Here is a 15018-nt window from a genome sequence, read left to right as displayed (position 1 = left end):
ATTGGAAGTTTTCTGGACTCCGGGTTCAAATAACAAAGGTAATATAAAAATCATGAAGTCAAGTAGAAACAATTGTTTACGATGAAATACTTGTACTGTAGGTTTATTTGTACATTTTGATATATAAAAATGTCATTTCCTTTTCCATCTTACAATCTTTCCTTGTACAGAAAATAGCTATAAACAATTTGCTACCCAAGATTCTCATGCCCTCTTACTCCTTAAGTGAAAGAATGAAGCTATGAGAAGGTTGGTTGGTTGGTTTGTTTTTTTCCATTGCTAATATAATTGAAGGTAATAGTCACAAAACTTAAGGAAAATGCAAGTTTGATAGCCTTTTTTTTTTTTCTCTCCTATGCCTTTTCTAAACAATCTATTTTTAAGTGAGGTCTTTGTAACTTATCTCCCACTAACCTGATCCACGCAACAGAACACTTCCTTAGGTATTCCAGTGTAAGGCACTAGTGCAGTGCACGGCTGCAGCAGCTTCACAGAACACTGGGTTTGGTGCGTCACCAGTAGGTACAGGAGCATGTCCTTTGTACACAGCCCGTGCTACTACCTGCCCACTGACTAACCCTAACGGAGATGTTAGCGGGAATGAACATAGCAAAATACTTGTAGTTGCCAGCTGTTCTATGCGTTGTGTTGTAAGGTTGTTCTCACGTAACTGATGTTTTCAAAAAAACAGTAATTTATTTGCAGTAAGCCTAATGTAAGCTACCCAGTATTAATCTGTTGTATCTACTATGCAGCTGCAAGCTCAACAACTGTCAGCGTAGGGGCAGTGTTCAGCTTGTGCGGACTGAATTTCACTGCATCCTGCAGTAGCTCACGATAAAGAGGCAAAGCCCTCAGCACATTCAGGTAACTGCCTTTAAGTATTGTCTAGCTGAACAGAGCTCTGAAGTCAGTGTAGCTCCAGTGCTCTCTGGAAATGATGCAGACTGAACCAGGAGGCCTCTTCGTTTAGCTCATGCACAGGATTGATGGGTGTTAAACAAGGCACCCATCGCGCCACCCCAGTAAGAGCAGTACCATGACTCTTACCGTGTTTGATGCCCCACAGTATGTGCACACAATTCCTGATATTTTCAATCTCAGCTACTAGTATTTAGCCCCCTTTATCCTGTTGTACATGTGTATGCCATAAGGTAACTAATAAGCCCAGTAGAGTTACAGAACAGTACAGCAGAGGAACAACGTTCAGTACATACGCTGAGACTGTTGAAGCCCTCGGCGGTTACATCTTTCTGTAGTGTGAGCGCGCCTCTGCTTTCTGCCCAAGCCACTGGGCTCTGGTCTGTCCTGGTGGAGCAGATGGCTGAGTGCTGATGTTTGGTCAGCTCAGGGTTTAATCTTCCATAACTGAAAAGAGATGTTGAGAATGAGTATAGCCCTGAAAGCCACCAGGCTGAATGCTTTTCATCTACAGGTAAGGCTCCCATTTCCTTCACCCATCCTGCACTGAAGACAGAACTGAGGGTTCTGACTACTGGCTTTAAGCAAGCCTGAGCAGGGCTGAAACTTAAGACAGGGCTGTCCTTCCCCCACCCCGTGCCACAAGCTGCTTCAGGGAGGTAGAGCTTGACTCAAGATGGTCCCGTCTCTGAATTACCAAGCAGAAGGAGCCTAATTCAAACCAAGTCTTTTTGCTTGGGTGCCAAATTCCCCTTCAGTGGTGTAAGGGTGACACACCCGCATGCCCAAGAGTTTTCTTCTTTATGTGGGAATTATACTTACTCTGATATTGAATCCTAGCAGATCACTTACAACACCCGAGACAGCAGAAAGTATTACAACACGTGTTATATTGTAGATTAATGGGTTCATGGTCAGCCCATACAGCCTAAATGGGGTATCTAATTCCTACAGTAAGAGAAAGAAAGAGAAAAGAAACAAAACACAACACAACCCACAACGTGTCATTAGTTAGCCCATACTTGAAGCAATTAATCTGCTTTTTAGCTTAATATCGGCTTTCTGAAAGACATTGTGCTGCCTCTGTAGCCTTACTTATACATTCACGTAAAAATTCCCACTATGGATTTCAGGCCTCCCCACTCAGATGTTTTCTAACAGCCATCCTGGACCTGAAAAAAACCTCCTCTGTATAAATACTAGCTTCATAACAACAGTTTGATGCAACAGGCTGCAAAATTTGTTTAGACTATTCTTGGTGGCTTTTAGACTATGCCCTTTCTTTTCAAATAGCTGCCCTGCCCCTGTCAACAAGAAACTTCCACTTTGAAGTTGCTGAAGGAAAATGACATTCTAAATTGTAGCAAGCCACTGTTAGTCAAATGTTTGCAACATAACTAGCTAAATGAATCTTGTATTACTAGAGTTTATACCACTGTTGTCGAAGCACAAACTCCCTTTGTGAAACCTAGCTTATCTAATCAAAACACAATGGAACTGGAAAGAGCAAAACCACATGGTCACTGTCATTAGCCATAGCTGCTCAGCTTGTTGCAAACAATCTGTTTTTAGGGAGATGAACTTACCTTCAGTAACTTTGTAGAGAGTTTCAAAACATTGTTTACTAGCGACAGCTGTTCTTTCTTGTTTGGCTTCTTCTCCATCTTCAGGTATAAGTTTATCTGTGACATAAACATTACAGACGAGATTAATATTCCAACCCTAGCCTCCAAACAATTTCTGGCTTTGGAAAAATTAGTCATTTTTGCAATCTCACTCCTAAAGAAGTGGTAACATCTACAGACAGAGGACTTCAACAGTGTTATATCATTATTTTCCTGACTGACATGGCAAATGTATTAATGCCCAGCCAAAAATAATTTAAAACTTTAAAATTTGAGTCAGTCTAATGTTTACCAGCTTGTCCCTCCGTAGCTGTAGTTACATTGCTTTATTGCAGTGCAGCACAAATGCTGTTTTTTTTTTTTTTAAGATGGTCTGAAATGCAATAGTTATATCCAAAAATGGCATAAAGCCAAAGGGAGAACATGCATGGAGGTACCTGCTCAGTAAGCAAGATGGAAATATTGCTGTATTTCTTGTTGGTTTCAGATCCCAAGGATCCTAGGCGTAGTAAAAAGAGGAGAAGTGCTGCCTCCCAGATTAAGAACTCCCAGTTGTAAGCTGCATTCAGAAATGTTTTGTGACCCTTCAGGACCTGTATTGAAAGCAAAAACATCTACATCAGTAACAACTAACATGCCTATTCTTTGGAGAGGTGCAAAAGCCTTGCCCTCATTCCTCTTCTGAACAGATACCCATGCTCTGGAGTGACTGATGCTTTTTCCTTTGAAGTATAATTCATTCATGTAACAAGGTTAAAGTAAAAAACCTTGTTTACAACCTTGTTTTAGCTTGGCATTTGCTTTTTTTTTCTTTCCACCAAGAAAAAGATGTGTTAGCCTGAAAGCTTGTACTTTCTTTTTCCTCCCTCTTTCCAATTAACTAGTAATTAAATGTCTTTCCTTGTGTGTGCTTGTCGCACAGCCTTAGACCACCACAGCCATGCTGATTCTGCCTTTCCTAGGAGTGCATTTATTCATCAGGTCTATTACAGCAGGATGGGGACTGTCATTGCTTTCTCCAGTAACCTGTGGCTTACAAAAGCAATCACAGCAGTGAAAGTCAGTATCTCCTAATCATCAGTCCTATTTCCATCACAACTGCCATCTTTATGATATTAAGAATTTTCCTAAAAAACAGAATTGATCTCTTGCGAAAACCAAAGAAACCAAGAGAGAGCTCCTGTATTAATACTACTTACTTACTGTAACAGAAGGTTTAGTGAAGAATTAAAAGGTGTAATAGTTACTGAGCTGCTTTTCAACCACAGGGGTTCTTAAAGATGGTGCTGCAATCAGCCCTCTTAAATAAAATGTCCTGTGAACACACGAGGTGCTTAGGCAGAATCCTTTATTTTGTGCAAAAAGCCTTTGTCCTGAAATCTAAATTATACAAAATCCAAGCTTTCCACCACAAAAGTAGAGAATGAACATCTATAACCAACTACACTTCACAAAGTTTTTAAAAATGCAGAACTCCACTCCCCAAACTATTTTGGAGACCAACAGCTACAATGCAAGCGTTACATAGGTTCTGCAAAATAAAATATTCTTGTATTTTTTTTTTAACTACTTTAAAAAAAATCTCACCTGGGCACAGCATATAAAAGCAATTGAAAGAGCCAGTAAAAAGATGGATGATACAACAACATCCACAGATCGCTGGGGGCCTCGCCTCTGCAGAAATAAAGACACTGAGTCAGGTCTAAGGTTTGGATGTAGGATCTGCAGAGACCTGTAACGTACCTAGAGACTTCATTTACACTCACTGTAGTAACCAAACGCACCCATTCTTGGATTAGAACTCACCTTTAGATAGGAACGAAGGGATAACCAGATTTTAATGTTTTCTACCTTCTTGAGTCTGAAGTGAGGAATTTCATATTTCCTAGCTTTCCGAGCAGATGTAATGTGACTAAAAAGTTTGGCAAATAAAAACCTCTGCAAATTAAAAACACACATAACACAAAAAAACATAAATTAGAAAACATAATAAAACATACCAAGGAAAATCATTGCTAGGGTTTGCTTAGCAGTAACTGGCAGAAAGCCTTAGCTTTACAGCACTCTGGGAAAGCCTCACTGCAGGGTCTTGTTGCGTGACCTCTCAGATATTTGTTCATCTTGTGCGCGGTAGAGGTAGAACTGCTGATGCTACACAGGGGTAGCCACAAAGCCAGCAAATGATGACGTTCTTCACAGCATGCAATATTTAGAACCATTTGGACAAAGCTATTGCCCAGTTATGACAGAGCTGAATGTGATGTCGCCAACTCTCTAATGCTAAGTATGCTTTTTCCTAAGTAGCAAGTGTATCAACAAGCTTATGTCTGATAAATAGTCTTACCAGACTCACCTACCTAGGTTTCTAACACATCTTACCAGATTCAACACTTCTGCTTGCTGAGACATGTTTGTCTTGCCATTGTCTTATGATTTGTAGCATGGTTTTGGAAGACCCACTGCTCCACGGTTCATGAAACGTTTTAGTTTCAACATATTTAAGCATACCTGTTTGTATGTTCTCTCAGCAACACACATCATGAAGAAAAACATCCAGGTTAAGCAAAGACGTTCAAGGAAGTTGATGGCAGACAAAACAATGACGGGGATGCTAGCAGGTGCTCCACAAAAGATGTGCAAAAGCTCCATTAGAGAAAAGGAGCACAACTGCTCCAGGTTATCTGTGCGGAAGAGTCTGTAGAGGAATGGCAGGAATGCTAATCCAATGGTGATGATGTTTCCCAGCATTTGATACCCCACTCCCTGCTGGTAGGCATTAACCTGGCAAGCAGGAACAAAAACAGTGTGATCAACCAGGTTTTTTGCATCAAAGGAAACATATGCTGCTGTGGCAGCATTAATTGAATTGAGCACTCATTTTCCCCTCTGCCTCAAAGGACAGAGCATAAAGTTCCACCCATTTCAGTCCAAACACTGCCAATTAAAAACAAAACAAAAAATGCTCACCAGTCTTTGCCAAGACTTGATAAATTTTGGTTTATGCAAGTCCTAAGTACATTTAGGACAACTGTATTTGTAGCTGTGGGAGGACCAAGTTTTATGCCTCATTCCATGGTTGCCAGTGTAGCTATTTTCAGTTTTTGTTGTTTTTTAAAAAGTGTAAGGGAGAAAGATTGCAATGCTTTACAGCTCTCTTACCCTGCTCATGATAATTCCACTGATCTCCAGCACAGACATGTCCACCTTTTTACAGTCATTCCCTTCCCAGATCAGTGCACTCACTTTTGCAGATGCTGGACTTGTATTCTGGAGCCAAAACAAATGGTTCTATAAAAGAAAAAAGAACACAACAGAACATAATGCATTTTTGTCTCACTACTAAATAATTAATTCTACTATTGAGTATTTTGATTGAAAGGGGATTCCAAAGTTGTCTTTGAGTGAAACACTTTGTTTTGAGATTAGCAGTGGTCTAGATGACAGTGGGGGGAAGTTCATTGATCCTGTTTAGATCATTCTAGTCTTCTGTGTGATTAGCACAGCTGCCAGAATGGGCTCATCCAGCAGTAGGTTGCTTACATTATACCAACAGCATTCAGATGCATCTTTTGTATTATTTGGGCAGACAAATGAGGAGGGAGGGGGGGAGGGAGTAGCTGAATTGAAGAAGAAAAAAAACAACTTTCATAGTACTCTCTACTGCATGCAAAACAACAAACCTGCTGGAAAACATCTTCCTTCAGGTCTCGCCTGGTACCTTTCACAGTCACTTCCTCGCTGTCACTGGTGCAGGATGAGCGGCACTCTGGGCCATGAAGCAGATCATCCCAAAGCATGTCTTCTGTCTCAGAGTCCTGGCGGGTACTTTCTGAGTCTCTCCGGGTCACGCTACAGCTCCGGGATCCCACGCTAATGCAGGATCTTGAGTCCTTTGAAGGCAAACAAAATTTACACAGTACAGCCCCACACCCAAGTTGCATTCCCCTCTCCAAGCAATCAGACAAATCAGCTTCCATGGCTGATTCCACTAATTCTAATGCAAAGTTTTTCTGGTTTCTGCATAATCTATGTTAAGATTTTATTTATTTAAATATTTATATCCATACATGTTATCTGTATTTTATTTTTAGATAGTGGGAGCAGTGGGTCAGGAAGATAAGCAAGTAATTAAGTGAACAAGTATATGAGAATAAAGTATTTCTTCAAGAATCAGAATTTATTAGCATAAAAGCTACAACACAGTGCTGCCTCCCAAACACCAGGCCTTCGATACAAGCAATTCAAGGCAGCTTGGACCATAATGTGCTGCTAGTAGAATGATTTTTTTTTTTTTTTTGCTGTTGTTAAACAGAATAGAATAGTCACAATTGTGAATGAAGTCCACAAAGCTGCAAACACGCAGGGAGGGAGGCCACACGTTATACCTGAAGATGCTGAAGCACTATTATTTAATAATGGTCTGTTCTGATGGGAGGGATATCCCTGCACTGGTCAGGCTCAGAAAAGTTAAGCCTGTGAATTTACCACCGTACCTGACTATATATTGTGGACTCCAGTTCAGATTCCACGACACTATCAGAGTCTCTGGCACCTTTAAGGGCTTCCTTGACCTGCCAAAAACAAAGGAAAAACAACCCATGATCCATAGCAGAAAGTTGCGTGGAAAATGGCTTAAATTCAACATGAGTACCTGTGAGACAGCCTGGTTCAGAGAAATGAGAGGCCTTTTCTGCTCTTCATAGCTATTGTCACTGGAAGCCCCTTCTGCATTCTGGCATAGTAAGATCCTTTGTGCCATTGCTTCAGCATCCTCCTCACTTGAAAGGTCATCAGAAATACCATCTCTGTTGGTGCAATCATCCTGGAAATGCAGAAAATAAGATGAAGGCACCAAAAGGACCAACCTGAATTGCATCAAACCGCAGGTTCAGAGCCAGTGCTGCTGCTACACCACGATACAGAGTAATCTCTTATCTCCAAATGTCTAGAAACAGAGAAGTTGGAACCGCACAGTACTACAGTCCTGCAGGGCTGAAGAAATTTGTTCTGAACAAATTCTAATCTATGTTCTTCATATTGGAGGTAACACCTTACTGACCCAGAGGAGCCTCAAAAGTAACTCCACAAAGCTTCTTATTTTAGAGCTTTAAACAGCAATCACGATGCCTTAACTTAGTCTCTCTCACCCTCCAAGAGACATTTCAGTCTTCATTTTCCTATCTTCAGTCTTCCAGAGGATAATGTGAGAATTGGTTGCAAGGAAAATGTTTTACAGAACTGCTTTTGAAAATTTCTAATTTATTTGTAATCATTATCAGCAGTATTCCTTAACTGAGCAGCTTACGATCAGAAATCTTATAATGAAATAAGCAGTTAGGTAAAACAGACGTTTTCCAGGACTGTCTGTGATTAACGCACTTGACTATTGTAAGAGACACACGAAAAGGTGCTTACAGTGAAAATTAGCAACACGTCAACTGTTCAGTCCAGAAGCAGAAAGGGTTTATAGGCTTCCTACATGTAAGCAAAGATTTGTTGAGAAAGAGAGTACCTTGAATTGGATCCATCCATACACTTAAGTACCAAGAAACTTTTGGGCACACACAGAAAGTACTGGGCACACACAGAAAGTACTGAAACTTGCCACTGCAAATGGATGTTTCTTGCCAGTACCTGATGGCTCTTTTCTGCATCTGAAAGTTTGTTTTTCTCTTTCAAGTGCATCAGCCTGTATTCAGATCTGGCATGTCTGTGCTTAATACCATTATTCACAGCATTCACACCATTTTCTGTCTCAGTCCCTTTCTCAGCTACCATCTTTATTCTTCTGACCCTGTGAGAGAAAACAAAATTAAGTGCTTTTATGTCAGAGAAAAGTTCTTTGAGGAAAACATCAAAGTCTCTTGTCACTTGCCATGCAGGTACAACATTAAACAATAGCTGAGGGAATACGTAACTGTCTTCTTCTGACAGGTTCTTTGTGGCCTGATTCTGTTGAAGAGACTTAAATCTGCTTCACTCTCACCATTTTTCTAACTGTAAACTTCTAAATCAAGAGGGAAATATTTTCTTATTCAAAAAAACTAGCTAAGGGCAACTCAGAAGGCAAGAAGTCTGCATCAAGGAAAAGGATCTGTCAATTGAAAACTCATCTGGAAACTCGCTTGAGAAAACAGTAAAAGGCAATGAAATAATATCCCAAACAATCCATCCTCCTTTTCCCCCAGGTTTCCCCCATCTACCACTTAATTTCAGCTACAGTGTGAGATATAATACAATCTCCTAACAAGGACATAATAAAGACTCCTACAGTACCAAGCATGCTCTTAGCTCCAAAGCTGGCAGACCCTGGGGACATCAGTGACAGCACACGTTTTGTATTCATTTTCCAAATACTGAATTGTTCACACAGTGTCGTTACAAACACACCAAACCCAGCAAAGATCACATACCTCCTTCGGAACAGCATGCCAAATAAACTGTTAAGAATTGATGCAGATTCCGACTGCTGTTCTTTACTGGCTTTCTCAGGAGAAGACCCGCTGTTCCCATCAACACCCACAGATTTGCGTAATTTCCTGATTAGAAGAAATAAAAGGAGAATTCAATTTGCATAGCAAGCTAGTTTTAGTTCTTTCTTAAAAAGATCTGAATCAGATTTGAACAGCATTTTAGATGCTATTTTACATGAGTCATGCTGACAGGAGGCTTATTTCCAAATAGAATAAATTTTACGTGGATAAGCAGAATTTATGCATACACAAGACATCAGTGTCACTAGCAAAGGAACTGAAAAGGATACAACAGACAAAAATCTAGATAGAATCTTTACTGTAGAAATCTAATGGTAGCAAAAATCTAACCACACCCCTAATTCTCTGTTCAGATATATTACAGTTGCATTTGCACTGAGTAACACTCCTAACAGTTAAATACCTAGCAGATGACCTGTAACATTTCCCACATGCAAAGAAAATTGCCAGCAATGAATCGACCAGTCATATGCATCATCATTCGCCTCTTCTCAATAAACATCAGCAATCTGGTATAGTTAAAACCAAAGCAGGACACCGGTTTGGTTTGCAAAACCTTGAGGGTGCCTTAGGAAAAGAAGACCCAAATGCCAACTAAAGCAGACCTATCACAGCCTGGTAACTTTGCAGCATTTGTCTTTGTTATGAGAAGATTACATGCAAGACAGAAGATACTCCTTTTTACATTTGCAGTTAATGACATTGACATAAAAACAGAAGAGAAAATATTTACTCGTTAAATTCTCCCATGAGCAATCCATCATATGCTCTGATCCCAACAAATAAACCCATTACCTCTCTCACCTCCTCCGCCTGCTGAGTCCGTTGTTTCCCGAAGTTTTGCTGATCTGTGTGGACACTATTTGACAGTGAACAGTTCCCATGAGTAACATAAGGCACATAGGTCCCATGACTTCACTTGCATTCACCACAGGTATCATGAAATACAATACAACTGCTATGACTGAAAAAGAGAAAATTGTATCAAATGCAAAAGCATGACCCAGTTTTTACTTCTGTCTTAACTACTTATTTTTACTCTGTATTATAACTTCTGCAAATAATACTGTACTGTAAACAGTATAGAATAAATACTGGACAAAGAGAAAAAGGAAGCTGAAAGATCACTTCAAAGGACAAATCAAGAACAGCACAAACAATCAGCTACTGGATGACAGCGGAACTGCAGAGAAGCATTCACTTGTGATTTCACTGGTTAAAATGTTAATGCCCAACAGATAGTACGAGGCTGCCTAAATTAATAGATTTTACTGTCAGAAAGGACCAAGCATGTTTTTCCAAATGGATCTGTGCAACACCAAAGCACAGCTGGCTAAGGTTCCACAGGAAAGAAGGCAGTTGTGGACTCAGTGTGGCTCTTGAGTTTTGATCCAGTGCCTCATCAGCAAGACAGGGCAGAGCAAACACAGCACAAGAAGTTAGCCCATCACCTGAAAGTGCGGGAGCACGGAACCCACGAACACACTGAGGGTAAAGCTTTGCCCTGCGTCTGCAGGCAGTGCTCAGACAAGTAAATTATAGGATCCTTATCTTTTTTATTATGGACTATGGAAGAGTATCAGGTTCCTTGCAGAAAAAAAAGATTGTGGCACAGACTACCGCTACTCCTTACCTTGCATAAGGTAGAGTACCAGGAGCCACATAAAAATACGCTGCGAAGTGACCTGTATCCACCACTGGCTGAACAGTGGGAAAAACACAACTCTCACAATTCCTTTCCTAGTTAGTGACGTCCAAGGGATCTCAGGCTTAGCTTTGGCAAACGTAGAACCTCGACATTCAAGGAAAAATAAACAAGTCATTATAGGTGAACTACAAGAATTTTCTTACTTGTGACTTCCTCTTTGGCCAAGGCCAAGCTCTGCCGGGATGCCGCCATCCGAAGGGGAGCCAGCCCGACCTCCCAGCCTGCGCAGGGCAGGCAGATGTGCCCCAAAGCAGGCCCCCACCCTACCCACAGCCTGCTGCTCCCCTTCCAACGAGCTCTGCGCGCCCCAGCCCTCACGCTGCCCCTGCCCAGCTCCTCCTGCCCCTGCCCGCGGCCTTCCCCCGGGGGCCGCAGAAGGCCCCTAGCAGGAGGCAGGCCCCCAGCTCCCCTCAGGGGCACTCCCTCACCTCGGATGAGATCCACGTCGATCAGGTCGGGCTGGATGTGCCCCTTCTTTTTCGGCTTGCTTTTGAAGCCCTGCGGAGCCGAAAACAAAGGCCCGTCAGCGCTCCCCACCCCCCACACACCCACCCCCCGCTCCCCTCACGGCGAGGGGGCCGCCGCCGTTACCTTCATCTCGGTCTGCTCGATGGCTTTCTCCCATATCTGCTGGTCGTAGGCCCCGACCTGCAAGGAGACCGGGCTGAGGCGGCGGCCGGGCCCGCGCCCGCGCCCGCCGCGCCGCACTCACCTTCTTCTGGTACCACGAGATCGCGTCACGGTCGCGCGCGGCCATGAGGCGCGGCCCCGGGCTCCCGGTGCCGGCCTCAGCCCCCGGTCCCGGTCCCGGTCCCGGTCCGCCGGTGCCGCCGTTACCCCGGAGACCGCCGCGCGCCGCCCGCCCGGTGCTCGGCTGCCGCCGCCTGGCACCGCCCCGGGCCGGGGCCGGGCAGCGTGAGGGGAGCGCCGAGAGGCCCCGGCCCGCCCCCGTGAGGCGCGACAAGGAGCGAGGCGGGGATAAAGGGACAAAATCAGACTTTGTTTATTTAAAAAAATACTTTACAGGAAGAAAAAAAAAAAAATTCTATGCATTCCGCTCAACTATTTTACAAAGGAATAGCTTAACAGTTTGACACTCTCGTACAGTCAGCTACCGGAGGAAATGCACCGCGGCAGAGGGTTCACACAGCGCTTACACCGCTCGTCGTAAAAACCTCGCAAAACACTTGCTAAATGTCAATAAATATACTAAGGCCGCACAAAGCAAACAGTCTTCCAGGCAATTGTACACGTCCTCTGTAGGCAAAGACCTTAGATAAATTAAAACCACAGAAAAAAAAAAAATAATAATAATCTTAGCTGCCAATCCAAATCAAACCACAAAAACAGCAATACAGAACTCTCTTTACACGTTGTACAAAGAAACCAGAAGCATACGTATGCCTTCAGACGCAGTTCGGAGTGCCCCCGTGACGCTTCTTGGGGCCATGTGCTACAGCAGCCCAGGGCCGCCCTGCCCCGGGGGGCTTCTGGTGGGATTTGTGGCCGGACAGACGCAAGGACAGCACGCAGGGCTTCGGGGGGGAAGGTTGCTTTTCTGGGGGAAAAAACAAAATGCTCCTCTTGCACCCCTTTGACAGGCGAACGCCTACAAGCGCTTCGCGTTCCTAGGAAAGGCGGATTTCAGGAGTTTATCACTCAGTTGGTTGAGACCTGAAAATGGCAGGCCGTGCCAGGAGAAGGACTTTAACTTTTGTCTGTGGTAGAAGATCTGACAATTAGCATCGTCCAGGGGAACTAAACTGTAATGTGTAGATCTGACAGAGTACAGTACGGAGCCCTTTTTCTGTATGGCAAGATCTGTACCTACGAAAAAAGGTTATTATAAATCCCCTGAGAACACTCCAGTGAGTGTCCCACCTTCCTGGAAGAGAATGTGTCAAGTACCTGCACAGAACGACTTCTAGCATGGCTGAAGGAGAGAGGAAAGCGAAGATAACTGATATTTCGTCTTTAAACTGTGTTCTGCTAGTTCACTTGTGCAACTGAGCCACTCCTCTTTATCCTGACAGTTGTTTTTATCAACAGCACTGTATTGAAAACAGAACCCTAAGCCTGTAGGCTTAGAATACTTGGTCAAGGAGTAGTTGTCCCCAGTACAAAGCACGAGTGTTTTTCTAGATAGTTGCTGATGACGTAAGCTAAAAAGAAATTAGGCACAAACATCACAGGAGCCACATAAACGGAGAATTGATAGTTTATAGTAACTGAGCAGCACTGGCATTTATGAACTGTTCTGCATCTCTCCTGGTGGTACTCCTGAGATCTATTAAAACAACTCATGAAATATGCCAGTTTGATTATCTCTACATACAAGCTTTTTTATGAAATCTTAGAGAAATTCAAGCAGCTATTTAGTGTGAGATATATTCAGAAATAATTACTTTGACTTAACCAGAGATTTGTTTTGCTTGTACACTAAATGGTTTCAATGCATTACTTCATTTCTGAATAGCCATAGCTTAAAAAAAAAATCAACATTTTTGCTGAAAAAAAATGTTTGCATATTTCACATCAAAGCATTGTTCTAACTATGCTCTATTGATTTCAGTGGAATTGAAGTGGTTCTGAAGTAATGGCTAGAAAGTTTGGCGACCAGCTTCACAAGCAATCTCTCTCATACTACACATCCAGATCTGAGGTGGAGTTTGAAAGCAGAACGTCATTTTGGTTAAAGCATAACAAAGTTGAGAATATACTTTGGAAACAGATTTTTATAAAGATTGTATACAGTTTGCTCTGCTCTTCCTCAGTCTTCCAAGCATGCTAGAACAGTATCAGCAACATTCAAGCCATTTGAAGGTACATTTCTATATTTAAATTTGATATTAGATCGATATCACATTAGTAATTGAACTGAATGTAAATAGCGCATGGTACTACAGATCACTTCCCTCCATCCAAAGAGATGCCAGAGCGTTTCTGTGGTATGTCAGGCTATAGGCACAGATTTCACTAAACCTAGAGATATACAAGCAACCTGTGCCAGTCTGGTCTCTTTCCTTTATCCATTTAAAAAATGCTATTAGAATTTACAGAGGGCTTCCAAATTGATTCCCCCTTCATTCTATTTCAGCTTTTAATATAAAGTAGACAATTTGCTGTATGGGGGCTCTTAAGTAGTTTATTGTGCCATTAAAGATGTTTGTGGAATCACTGAAGTAGCTGCAGATTTGTCCATTCCTGAGTGATTGTACAGTGCTGGCTGACAAAGAACACCCACCTTATTATGTACCTCTACTGACACAACTGAAGAATAGCACATGTGAGAAGGAAAACGGGCACTTGGAAGACTAGCAGACTTCTTAAAGGAAAGAACACCCTTGGGTAATACAATCTTCAAATGTGAAGGATGAACTGAAACCACTATTGCCTGTGAGGAATTTTACTTTGCACAACCCTTAAAGCTATGAAATTCCTCTCAACATAAAAAGTGGAAAAAACCCACCAGAAAACAGACTGCTCATTTATGAACCAGTCTGGATCATCTAGAATTTCTGCTAAGATTAAATTACACCCCTGCATGAATCACATTTTATCATAAAAGCTTTCCATTCTAACACCTTATTTACACAGATTACTAAACAAGTCACTACCACTTCAATCTGTAAGTTAGTTTTAAATTGAAATATTTCCTAGTCCTCATTTTTGTACCGAAGACAATACATACATACACATAAGGAGTAATACAGGTTCTAACTAATCACTGCAGTATCTTCTGATGATTATTTTTCTATCAGTTTAAAATAGTGACCTCTACATTGAGGTGCTAATATGTATATAAAAGCCTACACAAACAATATTGCACAAAGTAAGATTTATCGTAGAGTAACATATTTTAGAGACCCTTATAAAGAGAAGAGTAATAATTGATATTAAAAAGATGCATCCAGAACTAACACAGCATCTCTGCTTTTGTCTAGTCTAACATAGTGTTTCAAATCTTTCCTACCCCACTGAGGATCAGAACAAAGTTATCTGGACACAGCTTAACTTGCACCAAAACCCAACTTGTACTCTAAATGTGGGTAGGGGGAAGGGAGAGGGTGAGAGGGACAGGACTCTTCCTTTTGATGACTGGAAAGGGCAATAATAAATGGGGTAAGTGAAAGTCAAATACAGATTACACATTAACATTTAGAAATATTGAAAGATTGTTCAAGAACTGTTGATAGCTGACACTCTACGTATTTAGCACGTGCCACTGATTTTTCCACAGTACCTGGGCACCCAAAAGCTACACATGGAA

At 42.0% G+C, this 15018-nt stretch overlaps 1 protein-coding gene across 2 annotated transcripts; it reads right to left on the bottom strand.

Annotated features, from left to right (window-relative positions):
• Window positions 1–72: 72 nt before the first annotated feature.
• Window positions 73–11648, bottom strand: PHTF1 (putative homeodomain transcription factor 1). Of its 2 annotated transcripts, XM_072028530.1 has the most exons (18): window positions 11461–11648; window positions 11340–11396; window positions 11177–11246; window positions 10674–10832; window positions 9845–10004; window positions 8960–9085; window positions 8181–8340; window positions 7198–7368; window positions 7040–7117; window positions 6227–6436; window positions 5706–5834; window positions 5055–5327; window positions 4353–4484; window positions 4134–4220; window positions 2984–3139; window positions 2508–2603; window positions 1744–1869; window positions 73–1368 (listed from the first exon to the last, which is right to left on the bottom strand). In XM_072028530.1, exons 1-18 carry the CDS (start codon window positions 11503–11505, stop codon window positions 1348–1350), a joined length of 2256 nt encoding a protein of 751 aa, XP_071884631.1. In that variant the 5' UTR covers window positions 11506–11648; the 3' UTR covers window positions 73–1347. The 2 variants fall into 2 exon arrangements, with proteins under 2 accessions (XP_071884631.1, XP_071884632.1); XM_072028531.1 differs by lacking the exons at window positions 10674–10832; window positions 11177–11246; window positions 11340–11396; window positions 11461–11648 and having other exon boundaries at window positions 9836–9975.
• Window positions 11649–15018: the final 3370 nt, after the last annotated feature.

Source organism: Anas platyrhynchos, chromosome 27 (genome assembly GCF_047663525.1).
Source record: "Anas platyrhynchos isolate ZD024472 breed Pekin duck chromosome 27, IASCAAS_PekinDuck_T2T, whole genome shotgun sequence".
Classification (NCBI taxonomy): Eukaryota; Metazoa; Chordata; class Aves; order Anseriformes; family Anatidae; genus Anas; species Anas platyrhynchos.
Note: the sequence above shows the minus strand (reverse complement) of the source record. Positions and strands in the feature narration are given on the sequence as shown.

Coding starts and splice junctions, on each gene's coding strand:
- PHTF1 (XM_072028530.1), bottom strand. CDS start 11,505: ATGGCCGCGCGCGACCGTGACGCGATCTCGTGGTACCAGAAGAAG. Junction 7,118..7,197: donor TGAACCAGGCTGTCTCACAG/GTACTCATGTTG, acceptor TGTTTTTGGCAG/GTCAAGGAAGCCCTTAAAGG. Junction 1,369..1,743: donor TGCTAGGATTCAATATCAGA/GTAAGTATAATT, acceptor ATCTCTTTTCAG/TTATGGAAGATTAAACCCTG.